This window comes from Pelodiscus sinensis, chromosome 21 (assembly GCF_049634645.1).
Source record: "Pelodiscus sinensis isolate JC-2024 chromosome 21, ASM4963464v1, whole genome shotgun sequence".
Taxonomy (NCBI): Eukaryota; Metazoa; Chordata; order Testudines; family Trionychidae; genus Pelodiscus; species Pelodiscus sinensis.
Window position 1 is genome coordinate 11,920,908 of NC_134731.1, and position 17,448 is coordinate 11,938,355.

The 17,448-nt window shown below is 46.8% G+C and overlaps 1 protein-coding gene across 9 annotated transcripts in view; it reads right to left on the bottom strand.

Moving 5' to 3' along the window:
• The window catches only part of CLUH (CLUH binding protein of NUMT mRNA), a 66,591-nt gene extending 49,619 nt beyond the window's left edge, over positions 1–16,972 (bottom strand). Inside the window, exon 1 of one of the 9 annotated variants that reach the window (XM_075904868.1) lies at positions 16,755–16,972. In XM_075904868.1, the coding sequence (XP_075760983.1) occupies positions 16,755–16,887 (133 nt within the window). In that variant the 5' untranslated portion in view covers positions 16,888–16,972. Of the gene's footprint in view, positions 1–1,599; positions 2,762–2,789; positions 2,811–2,857; positions 3,077–14,105; positions 14,894–15,040; positions 15,087–15,610; positions 15,633–16,754 lie in introns of those variants that run through there. The other 8 variants (XM_025179296.2, XM_006138570.4, XM_025179297.2 and 5 more) reach the window with 8 other exon arrangements.
• Between the last annotated feature and the right edge of the window lie 476 nt (positions 16,973–17,448).

The window sequence follows — 17,448 nt, forward strand, 5'->3', positions numbered from 1 at the left end:
TCTCGTGTGTGGTCACCCAGGTGCACCCCTTGGAGGAACTATCCGTGGGCCACCTGACCACTGGTGGCCCATGACCCACAGTTTGAGCACCACTGCTACAAAGCAAGTGAGAAGCTGCTTAGAGGCTGTTTCATCCACAATGGTGCTGACAGCCCTGCCCTAAGTTGGCTCCGCGAAGAGGCAAGAGAGCCAAAGACTTACAGAGCTCTTGTTCTTCTGGTCCCTCCCTTTCCCAGGCCTGCCTTTAGTGCAAGACTGTAAAGAACCCTTTGTAATCCATCTCTGGCCTTTGAACAGCATAATCCTATCAGGAGATGCATAAACTGGGGCTGATTTTGACTACAAATAAAAGGAGTATCAGACTAAATACCTTATTTCTTCTTGCAGAAGTTTGCACACACTCTGGGAGAATCACATATCTTGTGACATTCTGCATGCCCAGGTGATGGCCACATGATAGTTTGCAGAATCACATGAAAGCGCATGTTTATCATGCACCTTTCAAGGCCTCAAGGGCACCATCCTCTCCTCCACCCCCACACCCCTCTGAACATTCTATACCTTTTAGCTGTTAGATCATGCTACCTCTGCAAAAAGAAAAAAATTAAGTTTGATTGTACCCTTCATGCTACATTACACATGTGCAACAAAATTAAAGGTTTTCATATTAATTCATCTATACTGCACATAAGTACACCTTGTGCCTCGATACAGAAAATAAATAGGACCAACCGGTTCTATATGTTGAAGTTAGGTTCATGCATTCATTCACAGATCAGGAACCGCGTAAGAAAAAACACTAATATTGCATTAGCTTACTCTTTTAAAGAGGCAGAATGCAAAACACAAATCCCAATTGGTTGCACAGAGCAAATGTACACTTGGATTTTAAAAACAAGAACAACCACCAGGGACCCTGTACCTAAATATAATTCTGCACAAATTTGCAATTTTTGCACATTATCATGGTACTGTAGTATATACAATCTGCAAATTTTGCACATTACCATAGTGCTGCAGCCATAAGAGACCCACTGTGCATTTCAAATTTCTTAAGAGCTCACAACCTTTCAATTTCATACAGCAGCTATTCCTTAAGGCAGCGTTTCTCCAACTGTGGGTCCTGACCCCCCCAGGGGGTCGTGAGCAACTTAGAGGGAGAGGAGGTTGCAAACAATTTAGAGAGGGGTCACAAGCACCGGGGGGGGGGGGGGGAGGGGGGGGAAGAGGTTGCGGTATCATAAGGTTGAGAACCCCTGCCTTACTGAGCTCTAGCCACTAGTGAAGTCCAAAGTTTAGATTGCAGTGACTGAGTTCTATGCACAAAGAAAGTTTACTTTCATAAAAAGGAAAAAGGTTTTGTGCAAAAATCCAAAAATGAAATTAAAAAAAAAAAAAAAAGAGTCACCTTGGAGCTGAAAGCATACATGGGATAGATAGTTCAGCCCAAAAGGAAAGTTTTAAGATAGTTAAGGGAATGAACAGAGAGAGTCGATACGGAAATTTGCTTCTTCCCAGCCCGTCCCTGTCCCTCCTCCCTCCCTCCGCAAGGACATACAGAGCACACACACAAAGAATAAAAAGTCATTCCTCAAGCACCTAAAAAACAAAGCTTCCTTCTCCTCCTCTTCTTTTTTTGCTTGGATGGCAGTACATTCACTTCAAGATCAGGATCAAGATTTAATTCACCATCTGGGCCAAGTGTAGGATCGGTCAGTAAGTAATCACAAGTAATCACATGTGTATTCTTATCTGTAATTAGAGATGGCAAGGCCGCCTTTTGGACATTCTGACTTTTCTCTGCCTTTACAGAGGAATTCGATTTAGGCATTTCTACTGTTTCACAGCTTCCTAGCTTAGAAACATTAGTTCTGTGTTTTAATTGGTCACCTGGATCTGCTAAAGACGGCTCCAAAGTTGAGGCTATTTCTCTCTCACAGAGGTCTTGGTTTTGCTGCCAGTCAACAATAGGCATTCTATAGGCCGACGCTCTTTTGTCACCTGGTACTATTGTAACTACAGGCTCTTCTGGGTTGCACGATTTAGAGCCTGGGCCATTGTCCTCAAGTTTCCCACAACTCTGGCAGGCCTCATGTGACGGAGAGTGATTTAACAGCGTAGCTGATCCTCTCTCAAGGTCGACAGGAAGGACAGGCAGTGCAGGAGATGCCTTTGCCTGCTTTAATAAGCTAGCAACAGCAACACGGAGTTCTGAGCAGCTGTTCTCACAGGCCTTCACTGTTTCTTCATCGCCCTTCTCCGTGGGTAAGCCTTGAACACATTCTGGCCATTTGGGCAGATATTCATTCGATGCATTGCTCAGTATAATGTCTGGGTAGAGTGGCATGCACTTGCAAGCTTCCGAGACATCGAGCTTCATTTGGACAGGGGTGGAAACATCAGGAGATGCAGTGCAACTCACAGGCGATGTAGGTAAAAGAGGGGCCCTCTCAGACAAATTAAAGCTGTGGGTCTGGAAGATTAGATCAGTGACATGTCTGCAGCAATTTGCAAAGATGCTGTTTCCCATGGTTCCAGGGGGCACAGATAGAGAAGCAAACTGAAGAAGTAAGTTTTGTTTGCAGTACACAACAAAGACAGGTCTCACGTTGTCAACTGTTCAGACATGTTAACGCTGTCCTGCAGCTAGCTGACCAGATTTTCAAAAAAAATTCTTACTTGAACGCCATGAGATACAAAGCACAAGAATAATTTAGGTAGCCAGCATGCAAAGAGAGAGCAGTAAGGGAACAAAGAAAGTATTCTCTTAAACACTCATCTGTTCCTACCCTTCGAATATCTTAAGTAGAGCTAAGCCTTAGATTCACAATTGTAGGAGTTCTCCCCAAGTTCGTACCAACGACCTTCATCTTCCAAATATCTTTGCAGCTGCCTTCAAAACACCATCTTGCAGAATGCCAGGATATCCACAAAGTAAACGAGAAGTTCCCAAAAGCTGCCTGCTTGCCTCCCCACCCCGGCTCCAGAGATTGGAGAGCAAAGCAGGAGGGAAAGGGAGGAAATCAAAGTTCTTCAAAGTCACTAAGAGAGTGGATTCTAAGCTGACTGCTGGAGCCCAGAAGTGAATTATAAATAGAGCAGTGATAGCAGGCCCTGAACCGATGCAGTATGGGGCGATGTTACGGCATTTCAGTTCTGCCAAGTTTATAAACGAATGGCATGAATAGAATTACAAAACACAGCTAGTTACTATGGCATGCCTAGGCTTATAACGAGCTATCCATACTGAACAGACTGACATAAAAGAGGCTGTGGGGAGTGAACTAGCAGAGTTGCCAAATGAGTTTTCTGGCCCCACAAAATGCCTCTCTTTCAAACTAACTTAAGGAATCCTCAGTAACTTTGCAGGTGGTGTAGATTATAGGTTTTCACCATGTAACAAGAGCACTAAAAACCCTTTGGTCTCAAAAAAGTACAACAGAAATCAAGGTTGACAGACAAGTGTATTCCACATAGCCCAACACCCCCTTGCTCTCTTCCTATCACATATACCCGTTCAGCATAAGCACCACTAACATGTGGGCACACATGCCCCTTTGAAGTGTCTAGTAGACTTTTAAGTATTTTATTTGCTTCTGCAGTGTTACCGGGCAGTTATTTTCCTTTAGAGACATATCCTCTAATGCAGTGGTCTCCAACCTTTTTAAGCACAAGATCAAGTTTTGAATTTAAGTTAATCGGGGGTTTCTGGCCCCTTCCGCACTTACAAAAATGGTTGAAAGTGCAGGAGGTCAGAACTCGGGTAGTCGCATCTCGGGGGCCTCCTGTATTTCCTTAAGATTTTATCAAGAAAGGCAGCATGTGATGGGAACTACCTCCCTTCACCTCACTGGGGGCACCTATAATCTAAAGCAGACCTGGGCAAAATACAGCCCACCAAGCCTGGATCCAACCCATGGAGGCAGCAGAGCACCCCAGACAGGCTCCCCTGCTTGCCCCACAGCCTGCTCAGAAACACTGCTGCTGAGCCTCACTGTGTTTCAAAACTAATCCCAGAGCGGAGGGGGAGAGCTTCCCCTGCTCCCAGCACAATCCCATTGGTCGGTTTCAGGCCAGAAACTGGCCAACAGGAGCTGTCTGTTTGAATAACAGGCAGCCAAGAAGAACCATGCCCCTCTCCTCGGGCTCAGTTATTCACACAAGTACATGGCCAGGCAGGCAAACATTTTAAGCTCTGCAGGCAGGCACGTTTGGCTGCTGGCTGGTAAGTCTCCTCGTCAGAGCCTGCCTCGGGCACCCAGCTGCTCCCTTCCCCAACTGTCTGCCCCCTCACTCAACATACCCAAACCCTCTTCTCTCCTTTTACACCCATACCCCCTCCTAGATCTGGCACCCCAATCTCCTGCCCCAGATCACAATCCCCTCCCACCCTAGGTCATATCCCAAATCCCTGCCCTCCTCCTTCACCCAAACCCCCTCAACTCCAGTCTCCCTTGCACCCCAATTCCTTACCCTAAGCTCCCTTCTACACCCAACCTGCACCCCAGAACCTGCATCTCCTCCATTAATATCATGGAAGAGTGCGACCCTTAACCACTTTCCAAAATCTTGGAATGGCCCTCCTCCATCAAAAATTATTCCCCATCCCAATCTAAAGGTTCCAAATTTCCAAATTAATTTCTCTTTTGATGCAACCGAAACAGTTACTTTAGTAAGTGCCCTAGGCAAATGCATTGGAGCTGTGTCCAGTGATCGGGAAATCCATGTTTGTTTAAAATCTTCTATGGATACCATCAAGGATTATAAGCACCATGTTTAGTCTCCAGAGGCTCTAGGGCTTACAGAGTTGTGCCATATGAAGTTCCTTTACTCCCTGTAGTTTGTAGATGACAAAGAGAATCCATGCTCATCCCAGTTTTAAAATAGGAGGTAAACCAGAGATGGAAAGTGCTACATTGGGAGACTCTTCTCTGGGCGCTACATACAATACGGATATTTAAGTGGAGAAAATTCTTTGCTCTTGTGAAGAGAACAGAGTCATACCACAACCATGCTTAGAATCATAGAACACTAGAAGGGACTGAGAGAGGTCATCAAGTCCTGTTCCCTGCCCTCATGGCAAGAGCAAGCACCATCTAGATCAGTGTTTTTTAAACTGTGTTCTGCAGCACACTGGTGTGCTGCGGAGAACAACAGAATTCAAAATGGCCACCCTTAAAGGGGCAAGCCAATTTTTTTTCCCCTCAATAACTTCCCCCCCGACTCTTCCCCCCCCCCAAATTCCTTGGTGTTCCTCATAAAAAAAATTATCGCTTGGTGTTCCTCAGTCTTAAAAAGTTTAAGAAACACTGATTTAGATCATCCCTGATAGATGTTTACCTAACTTGCTCTTAAAAATCTCCAATAATGGAGACTTCACAATCTCCCTAGGCAATTTATTCCAGGGTTTAACCATCCTGACAATTAGTATGTCCAACCTAAATCTCTCTTGCTGCAATTTAAGCCCACTGCTTCTTGTTCTATCATCGAAGGTGAAGTAGTATAATATTTCTCCCTTCTCCTTGCAACACCCTTTTAGGTACTTGAAAACTATCATCATGTACCCTCTCAATCTTCTCTCTTCCAAAAAAAACCAAACAAACAAATTCTTTCAGTGTTCTCTCATAGGTCATGTTTTCTAGATCTTTAATCATTTTTATTGTTTCTCTGGACGCTGTCCAATTTCTTCACATCTTTCTTGAAATGTGGTGCCCAGAACAGGACAACACTCCAGTTGAGGCCTAATCAGCACAGAGTAGAGCAGAAGAATTATTTTTTGTGTCTTGCTCACAACACTCCTGTTAATCCATCCCGGAATCATGTTTGCTTTTTTTTTTTTTTTTTTTTTTGCAACAGTGTCACCCTGTTGACTCACGATTATGCCATATTTAACAAGAAGTGTTCTAGCGCACATAGCAGTTTGCACCTTTTATGCCAGCAATGAGCAACCTAGGCTAGTGAGTGGGCTGCACAAGTACCCTTCCTTCATCTCAGTGGGTTGCCAGATTATCATAAACAAGATGGTCTCCTGGGATAGGGAGTTTTACTAAATGCGCTTGCGCACCTAGAATTTGCGGGATGTGCTGACTGAATTTTAGCAGTGCTTTGATTGGATGCAGAAGAAGCGTACAGCTCTCACAAGCAGCAAATATCTCACTTCGGGTGCCCTTGTTCTACGTGTATGTCACTTTAGCAATACTGGTAGGAAAAAAATAACACTGAGGGAAACAAGCAGAATCTGGCAACTCTGCCTGGAGGCAACGGTGAACAAAATGTCCTGCAGGCCACCAGTAGAACCCCGATGGACCACAGGTTTTATACTCTTTCATGGATACCGGAATAATATTTTTGCTACAGTTGCTCCAGCAGGTCACATTGGTTTGTCCTTTGGCAGTCCTGCTGACTCAGGATCCTGGCTCTTTCCTGCAGTAACTAAAATAAATGCCTTCTAAGGGTCCACCACCTACGCTGGCCAAGTCTGGGAGTTACATTTCAACCAAATCTGAGCAACGTTTGGCAGGCCAAAACTGTTTTTTTTTTTTTTTAAAGTGGTTCTACCATTGGCTGGCCAAAACACTCTGAAGCAATGGCAAGCAGTTCAAACATTGCTCCAAAACTCCGTTTAAAGGCCAGAGCCTACAGCAAAGTGCAAAGTTCAAAAAAACAAACAAAAAAAAAAATCAGCCACTGCCAGAGATTGTGTCTTGACTTCTCAAATGAAGAGAAAAACTCAGAACTAGACTGAAGGCAAGGGCACCTTGAAGCCAGATAAGGGATAATTTTTACACTGATTTGGTTTTCTGGAGTTTTTTGGAGATTTCAAAAGGAAATCTGATTTTCAGAAGTGCCCTTAACCTAAAATGTATTAGTAACAGATAAGGAATAATATTTTATGGGGAGTGCGCCTTTAAAATTTTCCTTCAGAGAAGGAAAGGTAAGCAGGAGGGAGAAGACAACTACAGTAGCAAACACTTCAAGATATGGTTAAGAAAGAACTTTTCCTGAAAGCTGGCATTAAGTGTGAATGTAGTTCTGTCCCTCCTTAAAGAGGAAGGGCCTGGTACAGAGACTAAAGGTCTGTAATAAAAGTGTAACAACACCAGCCAGCAATCAGTTAATGCCTCACTAAGAGCCAAAGGCAGATTTACAAATTATTCTAGTTAAAAGCAGTTTAAAAAAAGTTACTACAAAATGCAAAGCTCATCCATTTGCAGTAGCTGACATATTGTCTATACAGAAATGCTTGTTTAACTACAGGCCTCATGTGCTTACAGAGATGAAAATAAGTCTTTTTACTATAATTTATGCAGCACAAAAGAAAGTTTGTACCCTGCCCCAAAGATCTTATAATCTAATCTGAGGTACACAAAAACAACAAGAAGTGCTGTAGCATCTTAAAGACTAACAGATTTATTTGGGCATCAGTTTTCATGGGTAAAAACCCCACTTTGTCACTTGCATCTGATGTAGTGGATTTTTGCCCACCAAAGCATATGCCCAAATAAATCTCAAGTCTTTAAGGTGCCACAGGACTCTCTGTTGTTTTTGCAGACGCAGACTAACATGGCGACTCCTCAGATACCGAGGCATGCTGTAACTGGGAAGAGAGTGAGGGAGCTGAAGCATGAAGAAACAGGGAAGATGAAAGTTACAAATAATGACTGGTTACTTTATGTGCATATCTTTAATTTTAATGAGGCAGAAAAAGACCCTCCCTACACACCCACAAGCTTCTATTGCTTCCCTTTCCCTTTTTAAGTCTCAAAAGGAGTGAGTTTTTAGGGCCTTGTGATTTTAGCAAACAATTTCCACCTGGGGTACCACTAGTTCTGGATTCAACAGTGAGGATTATTTTAGAAGGTTTCCTTGTTTAGAGAGTCTTAAGGTCTCTCTCTATGGAGAGACACATCCCACACTAATGTCAGTGTACAGGCCTGTAGAGACAGTGGTGATGGAAAGCTGATTTGCTGCCACAAACAAAGCCAGTCATGGACTTAGATGTTGAGAGACTGAAGTCATTTTATTGGGTGTGTGCCAGCCAAATCCTACACTCACCACTGATTGTTACTTTCCAAACATGAACAATACAGGAACTTCAGGCCTTGAAATAACTTAGACTACCCAGATTGACCAATAAAACAAGTGACAAGAAAGTAAATGGTGCCTCCAAAGCTTCCATGTGAGAAGACCTTCCCAACAGACAGTCAGTCAGTCGCAGACAGCCTAAGACAGAAGCAATGCTCTACAATCTAAAGATCAGCCTCTTTTGGGACATTTGCTTTAAAAAACTTCCAATGTCAAGTGACAGACTGATTGCTTTTTAATCTCTCTCTTGACCTCGTTACTGCTGTATGACTGCACTTGCCTATCAATGGCAGCTTTCCCACAATGACTGTTCAAATCAATGGCAGGACAAGACATACCTGGAACATGTGACTGAACTGGGAGGGCTGTACCTCCAAAAGCAAGGAGAGGAAACTCTGAGAGGCGCTAGAAGAAGTAGGGTGAACAGCATTCCTGTGTACTGACTGGACTAATTAAATGTGCACCAGAGACAAGCTCAGATCTGAAGCAGGGAGAGCAGTAAGAATGCTAGTAATCCAGGAAACGTATTATCACAGTCTTGACTAAACCAAAGAGTTAACTGTCCTATCATTGTCCTTGTTGGGGGAAAAAAAAGCATGAGGGGTAAGAGAAAATGCCAACTCAGTTCAGCAGCTACAAAATTACATAGAGCTTCTAAGCAATATTGGCAGAACTCTTGAAAACAAAGTAACATTTCAATTACTAGTGTAACATGAGCAATGCACAGAAATTGTCAGATTGGAACTGAAGGTTGATCTCTCTCACCTGAGCACACAAAGGAGAGCCAGAACACTAACATTTTATTGCTAACTCAGGAACACTCCTTCTGTGGTTGTGCACAAGTCATTTAACTTCCCAGTTTCCTCTCCTTACCTCACAGGGGATGCTGGAAGGATTCATTAATAGTGTATAGGTAAACTGCTTGTAGACTAGAAAGCATGCTTTATTTACCTCTTGCCTACACCTGATGAACAAAGAGGAAGTCCTCCTCCACAATGTGCCTGGCCAATCATACACTGCTGTAACCTGGAGAGGAATTATTTTTTCTTCCCACCACCAGCCAGCAATCAGTTAATGCCCTCAAGCACAAGATTATGCACTGTAATTTTTAACTAAGTTAGTGGAACTGCAAACGTGTCGTCCATTTGAAAAAAAAAAGCCTGAAGGAAAAAAATGTGCTTGACATGACATTCCTGCATCCTTGAATTACTTCCAGTCCACTCAGTCACCTAAAACAGACGGACTTTGGCTTAGGGAAAAGTCCTAACAGCTTATTACTAAACAATTTTTAAGGGTGTCAATCAGATCAAGTATAGGTGCACTTGGATGTATGTGTATGGCTCTCATCTTCCTCTTGGGTATTTTTTTTTCTTTTTAAGATCATCAGGGAAGAGGCTGAGTTTGGCATCAACATTCAGGTTTAATAGAGCCACTGCTAAACGCTTTTTTTTTTTTAAGTAGAAATCTGACCACCTATCAAATTAAGATTCAAGTTTTCTAAGATGCATGGTTTTAAGTTGTCTTTAGGGCTTGTGAAAGGTGCCCTGCTGAGAGCCGTAAAGGTAAAGCCCTCTAGTTCAGAGGTTCTCAACTGTGGTCTAAAGACCACTAGTGGTCTGCAGATGCCTTCCAGGTGGTCCATGGCTCGAACTCAGCTCCCCCAGCCTCCGCAATCCAACTCGCAGGGAAGAAGTGCTCCCCTCTCCCTCCTTTGGCTGGGAGAACAGCAGCATTCAGACACGCTGCCTGGAGACTTTCACCACTGCTCCCATTGTCCAAAAGACAGCCAAAGGGAGCAGCAGGAGGCTGTGCCAGGGAGAAGGGCAGGGTGCGAAGGCAAGTGCCCCTCCACACCCTTATGCCCAGACCCCCCCTTCCTAGCACCCTCACGCCCACACCCTGCTGAGACCTTGCACCCCCAGCCTGCTCCTACCTCCAGCCCGCTCCTGCACCCTTCCCCCTGGCCAGACACACTACTCCCAGCCTACTCCTGCACCCTACCTCCCATCCAGACCTTGCACCCTCACCCCCTCTTGCAGCCCACCTCCCACTCCTCTCACTGACAGCCCTGTTCCACACACTGAAACCCTCATTTCTGTCTCAACCCCAGAGCCTATGGGGTCCACAAAATCCACTAATCCTGGAACCTCAGAAGAGTAAATCTGGCCCATGGGAAGTCTTGAACCACAGTGTCTCAGTTGGAGGCCACAGGGCCAAATCAGTGAGGGCTGGGAGGTTTTGGAGTGTTTTTCCTCCCTCACATGTGTGGTCCCCAACTGATTTTCCTCTAGGTAAGTAGCCTCCACCCCAAAAAAGTTTTCCCCCATCCTGCCATAAATAAAGAAAACATGGGAACCTTTTGTGTTGGACATAAATTAATATTTTACTTTATTTAGAATGGAGTTTGATAAGCTAACATGGGAAAGTTAAAGCACTTAATCTGTTTAATAATTTAAATTAATATTTCCTTACTTACTGGTTAAATTAAACCGTTCTCCCTAGGCGCAGCACAAGCAAAATGGCTCGCATGTAGTTAACGGTAAGTTTCCATTAGCAACTGGTGGTCCATGGAAAGGTTTGGACTGAGCCAGGTGGGCCTTGGGCCAAAAAGTTTGTGAACCACTGCTCTAGTTTTTGGAACAGCAGTATTACAAACTTCCCAGATGCAGTATTACAAACTTCCCAGCATTCTTAGGCCTGCTCTATATTTACCCAGAGATTGATACAACTGAGACTGAACCTCTGGGGGTTGATTTAGCAGGTCTAGTAAAGACCCACTACATTAACTGCTGATGGTGCTCCCGTTGATCCCAGTACTCCATGGGGTTGCAAGGAGAAAGAGAAGTCGATGGGAGGGTTTCTCACGTCAACCTGCCGCAGAGGGGATGCTGAGGTAAATCAAGCTAAGGTACATCAACTCCAGCTATGCTATTAATGTGCAGTTGGGTATCTTAGTTTTCAACTTTCTTCCCCCAGTGTAGACCTGGCCTTCTGCAGTGTTCCCTGTACGCTGTGTGCTTGTGTAGCTGCTCAGGAGAAATTCAAATGCTGCCCAGCTGATTATCAGAGCACCCACACCCAGGTTTTTTGTTTCTATTAGTGGTGAACATTCGCACATGTGCGGAATAAGTTTTTGATCTTCATCCTCGCATGGATGGAAAATATTAGGGAACATTATTCCTATGGTGTAGCTCCTCTGTAAGGCTGGCAATAGAGGATAGTGATTTTAACATCTTACTATTAAAAAATGGACTCAAATCATACTGTCATTGAGCAACCTGATCAGATGGTAACTTTTGGTCACTATCAACATGAAATGGATTTCAATTAGAGGCCTATAGGCAAATGGCTCCCTGTCCCCCTTACCCAATGCTTCATCTGTGCCAGGACTAAGCCCTGGTATTTCAATGTTTGCAAATTCATAGCTCCCTCTGAGCTTGCCATGTCAGTTATGAAAGTAAAAAAGAAATGCTTGAGCCCTGGCACCAAATTGCCCGAGTGCCAAAACCTCTTTCATTACAAGTTAAGCATGGCCGTTAGCCATTCCTTTCAGCATGAAGGAATTTTATGTTACCGGATGACCATGGCATGCTTAACTGCTCTGTTCATTCAAAACCTCTTTTTTTTTTTTTTTTTTTAAAGGGAAGGCGGGATTATTCTACATATTGTTTTGAATTCTCTTACAATTTTTGAGATTAATGACCCTTCTTGAATATTTTCTGATCTCTCTGAACAATGCTTTAGTTTCCTACAATGATGTTAGGCTAGTTTATTAACAGCGAGAGATTAATATCCAGAAACATTAGCACCAATGAAATGCAATTTGCATGTTTATATTATATACAACATATCTGAAGTGAGTTTAGTGGCTTCAGAACAAATCCCTTTGGACAAGCCACCCCACCAACCATTAACACAACTGGCACTATGTGGGCATTTCAACAGATAGGAGGGACTGAATAACACTTTCACACCTGGAAGTTTCCCTTCCCAGTCAGGAGGCAGCACACTGATGGTGCAGCGAGTGGGGGTGTTTGGGCTGCTCATGCTGCTAGCACAACACCTACTCTGTGGATAAAATTCAGTCTTAGAATTGCCAGTCAGGCACTTTTTCCATGAGCAGAAAACTCAAGACAGACAAGCATAGAAAGAGAACACAGCTGGATTCCAAAAGGCACCACAGTTGCTTAGTACTGTTAAGACTCAGCCCGATGATGACCCTCAAGAAAGATTTTTCAGACTGTATCTAATACAGGACTAAGCTTCTAAAATTTACTCAAACCCTCCTTAGAACAGTGGGAGTCTGCCCAAGGGAGGACATCCGGGATTCGCCAAAAAATATACATCAATTTAATCTGAGTATTTTATACAAAGACAAAATTGAAGCCACATTGCCAGGCATTCAGTACTTGTAATGCAGTTTCACTAGGTAAGAAATTATATACATAACATGGCTTCCTACTTAATGTATGTGAGCAGGTTCTGGGAAGATCAGAAATTGAACCCCCTTAAGAATACAATTACCAGCAACAAAGTCTACAACAATCTATGATCATGGTAAATCTTTGCACTGTAGCTTAAACCAATATTAATGGGAAGATGTGCAATAGCAGACGTTTCAAGTGGCCTTCTCCTTCCATACAAGCCACCACAGGACACACATGTATTTCACATAGAACTGCAGTCCATTCACTATTTCTGTATGCTGCAACAATCCCAGGCTTGCTACTTGATATAATGATGTCAAAATCACCATAAGGTTGTTAAGAAATTGAAAAAAAAAAATGAAGATGAAATCTGTATTTGCAATATCACAGGATCATAAAAAGGAGTGACACTTGAGCACTGGTCTGGCTATCACAAGTAGGCTAGCAGAGACAGCACAGGAATCATGAATTGTATTATACTAGCAAGTCAAACAAGGGCCCTACTGTGCTAGGCTATTATTAAGTGTTTGTACAGAGAACTTACAGTCTAGACCATTAGTTCTCAAACTGTGGGTTGGGACCTCAATGAAGGTTTCAACCCCATTTTAATGGGGCCAGCAGGAGTTTTCCCTGCATGGTGTGCACTTGGCCGCCACACAGCCGAGATTCAAATGCCGCCCAGCTGATTAGCAGAACATCCACAGGCTCAGGTTTTTTCCTATTGGTGGTGCACATCTGCACTTGTCTTGGTGCATATAACATTTATTCTGCACATAGATGGAAAAAAAAAAACAACTTAGAGGGAACATTGGTCTCCAGGGGTGGCTCAGACTTGCTGGGGCCCAGGGCTAAACCCGAGCCCCACCACTCAGGGCTCTGGCAGGCCTGACACCAGCTTCTCCCAGGGATACCCCGCGGCGCTAAGCTCCCAGCTGCCGCCTCTTTAAATCCCGCAGCCCGGTCGCTACATTGTCTCAAGTGCGGCATCGGGCGCTACCACGTGCGCGCGAGGGAGGAGGGGGGGGAACAGGGTCCCTTCCCGCCGCTGTCCCGAGCACTCCACAGTAGTCTCCGCCTGTTTCCCCTTCCCTCCCCCCGCTGCGAATCCCTGCTCCCGACTCTTTCCTTCCCAGGCCTGGAGCAGACCAACGTGCAAGACAAAAAGGGGGAGGAGGGGAAGGAGGAATGTTGCTCCATAGTCCTGTATTTTGTTTCTGCGGAGAGGGTATTTGCTGAGTGACCCCGCCCCAAAGGAGTAAGGGGGGGGGGGCACACCAGCGGGTGCACATCTTCTCCCCCCTCGAGCGGCGGCACAGTGGTGCGTTCCAGTGAAGGTGACCTTCATTGGCGTTCGGAGAGAAAGCAGCAGGACCATGCGCTGGCCCAGCCCGCCCCGGCTCCAGCCCGGGAGACCCCTGGGCTGCTCCCGGTCGCTGCACCCCGATGCTGAGTTCCAGCCCTTCCCACCCACCTCCTCCACTCCCCACACCCCCGGCCTCCTCCTTCCCGCCGCATCCCTGACTCCTCCGCCCACCCGACCGATCCCCCCCGCCAGAACCCCTCTTCTAACCCCAGCGCCCCTCCAAGCCCTACCAGAACCCCGGTGCGCTGACGCGTTCGGGCCATTCACAGCCCCCCTCGGGAGCAGTTCGCGATCCCTTATTCCACGTCTATGCAGATGGAGAGAGATCCCCCAGTTTGTGGGGGTTTTTTTTTTTTGAGGGGTGGGGAATTAAACAGTAAGCGATGCTAATTGAATTGGATGAGACCTGCTCCGACCACGCAACGAGAATTCGTCCATGGGGGAAGGGGAGCAGCGGGAAAAACAAGAAGGGTGAAGGTTAAAGAATTTAAACTAAGCAAGCAAAACCCCTCCCTGCAACTGAAAAAAAAAAATCAAAGGAGGCGGCAGCAGCAATAAAATAATCAGGACCGGTAAGAAGCAGAAGCCCTTTGCTTCCAATCGCTCTTTCCCCCTGTCTTTCCCAGCCACCACTAACCCTCTTCTTTGGGACAAACTGGGTTACCCGATATAGCATGAAGTGTGTGGTAACCTTTTTGGTTGTTAGAATTTAATTTTTGGTTTTACTAAAATCTTTCAGGTCTGCTTTGTCAAAGACTTTTGCTTCTTTTTCCTGTAGGAGTCTCCAGTGCAAATCCTATGCTTCCCTGGTGCTGTGGGAAAACCTCTGGGAAGTCCTGGGGAGATGTTTATTGTGGGTTTTAATGGGACCATGGTTTTGAATCTAGCGGAGAGTTTTCCTTTATTCAAAAGTTGGTAATTAAAACTAAGTAGGTATTAAAATGAAAGCTTAAGAGGGAAAGGGATTGGAGCTACTATTAATTGCCAAGCTTTTAGTCTGCCTTGGATAGATCAGCATTCATGATCAAGTCCAGGCTGGACCCGAATTTCTCATGTAAAGAATCAGCCAAAATTAAAAATTTCAGTACTATTATATTGGAATGATATACATCACAGAGCAGCTAAATAAAAAAAACAAAACGGTAAGGCTTTTTTTAAAAAGTACCTCTCTCCCAATTTTCTTCATAGCTCCCCATGTGCATAATCTCACCATTTGTCCCAGGATCTTCCTTTAAACACTGACAGTAAATAAAGCACTGAAGATTTTGTCTTTAACCCAGCTGGGGTTGGTAGATAAAGGATTGGAAGAGCTTTTAACCTCTTTATCAAGAGTTTTCTCCCTCTTTTGAAAGCTGTCCTGCCTTCTTGGCGACCATTATCTCCCATGTATAGTGATATCTCCCAGAGAAAAGAGACAACTTCACCAAATAGGATAAACATAGCAATGGGGGAAGGGGAAGAAATGCTCCCTAGCAAATCCCTCCCCTTTACAGCTGTCTCCCCCTCCCCCCCGGAAAACACCTCAGTACAGGAAACTTTCCAAACCACAACAGATGGGGGTCCCCACTGTGCAGTCCTGGCCCCACCAGAAAGTATTTCTAACATTAGGGACTAGGTGATCCTCTCTGTACAACATGGGTTAGAGAAGCAATGCACCCAAAACAGGTGTCCCTCCTGTCAGCACCTCTCAATGCAATAGGACAGAACATTTACAACAGAGAGAGAAGGTCCTCACCCAGCATAGGGGGCCACAGTGCATCCTCCTGGGTAACCCCAGGAAATCAACCCTCAGCACAGCAGAGATCCCCATTAAGCAGCCCCTCCTCCAACAATACAGTGGGTCCCCCTTCTTGGGTAGTCTCCTCCCTAACAATCTCCCCCACTCCCCAATACATGGGGCTGTACATAGCTCAGAGGAGAGCTCTCTGGCGCTTCCTTGGCTGCACAGTCAGGAATCTCCTCTCCCACTTCACATACTAGAAGATGGCTGCATGGGAGAGTCCCCAAATTCGCTGAGTTCTTTGGTACCTCAGAGGAGTGTGCACGAGGCAGAACCTCCCTCCGCATTATGGGTCACACCCCTCCCCGGCCCCACTCCAATCCTGAGGTTGTTCCTCAGCATCCAGCCCCCTTCCACCACTACAGGCTGGGAGAGGGAAGGCATGGGGGAAGCCCTCCCCTGCTAAGGGGGGAGGGGAGTAGCTACCTCCCGGCTTGCGCAACTCTCCTCTTCCCCGCCCACTGCCAGGGGTTCCCTCCTTATACAACCCCCACCTCCCGCGGGGAGCCGTCTCAGAGGGGGGCTCCCCCCTTCGCGCAGCCCCCTACCCCCGCGGGGAGCTGTCAGAGGGGGGGGAGTCTCCCCATGCAGCCCCCCTCCAACCTCGAGGGAAGCTGTCTAAGCAGGGGGGCTCCCCCATGCAGCCTCCCCTCCCCCGCGGGGAGCTGTCCGAAAGGGGGAGGCTCCCCCCTCGCGCAGCCCCCACCCCCGCGGGGAACTGTCTGAGAGGGGGGCTCCCCCTTCGCAGAGCCCCCCCCGCGGGGAGCTGTCTGAGAGGGGGGCTCCCCCATGCAGCTCCCCCACCCCCGCGGGGAGCTGTCTAAGCAGGGGGGCTCCCCCATGCAGCCCCCCCAACCTCGAGGAAAGCTGTCTAAGCAGGGGGGCTCCCCCATGCAGCCCCCCACCCCCGCGGGGAGCTGTCTAAGCAGGGGGGCTCCCCCATGCAGCCCCCCCACCCCCGCGGGGAGCTGTCTAAGCAGGGGGGCTCCCCCATGCAGCCCCCCACCCCCGCGGGGAGCTGTCTAAACAGGGGGGCTCCCCCTTCACAGAGCCCCCCCCGCGCGGATGGGGGGGCTAAGGGGCGCCCCCCCGCTCTCACCAGCGCTCCCGCAGCGCGGCTCGTCCTCCGGCGGCGGCTGCCGCTTGCTGCTCCGCGGCCCCGGCCCCTGCTCCTCGCCCTGGGCCGCGGTGGGCACCGCCGGCGGCGGCATCTCGTCAGCTTTAATGACCATGGCCGGCCCCGCCGCTGCCTGTCCCGGACTCCGTGCCCTGCCGCTGCCGCTGGAAGGACAGAGCCAGTCACAACCCCACGTGGTGCGCACTCACCTCGGCCACCCCGACCTCTGACACGCTGCCGACTACGGCGCCGCGGCAGGGACAAACCTCCCCGCCTTCCGAAACGCCTTAAAGGGCCAGGCGCCTGCCCAGCTAAATCAGTGTAGGTAGTTTGAGGTCAGCAGCTGACACACAGGGGCAACACCTGTCTGTCTGTCCTTCTATCTGCAGCCCAAGGTCCAGTGTGTTTCAGCTAGCCACCAGGAGGGGTTACATATCTAGCTATCAAAAGCGGCGAGGAGTCCTGTGGCACCTTGTAGACTGACTGAAGTGTTGGAGCATAAGCTTTCGTGGGCAAAGACCCACTTCGTCAGATGCAGACTAACACGGCTACCCCTCTGATACTTGATATCTAGCTATCTATCGAATCTAATAATTGGTCTGGCTCCGGCGCTCATTCATGGACTATTTCAGCCTGAAAGGTAATTATTTGTCAGAGCCATAAACAAATAGATGGT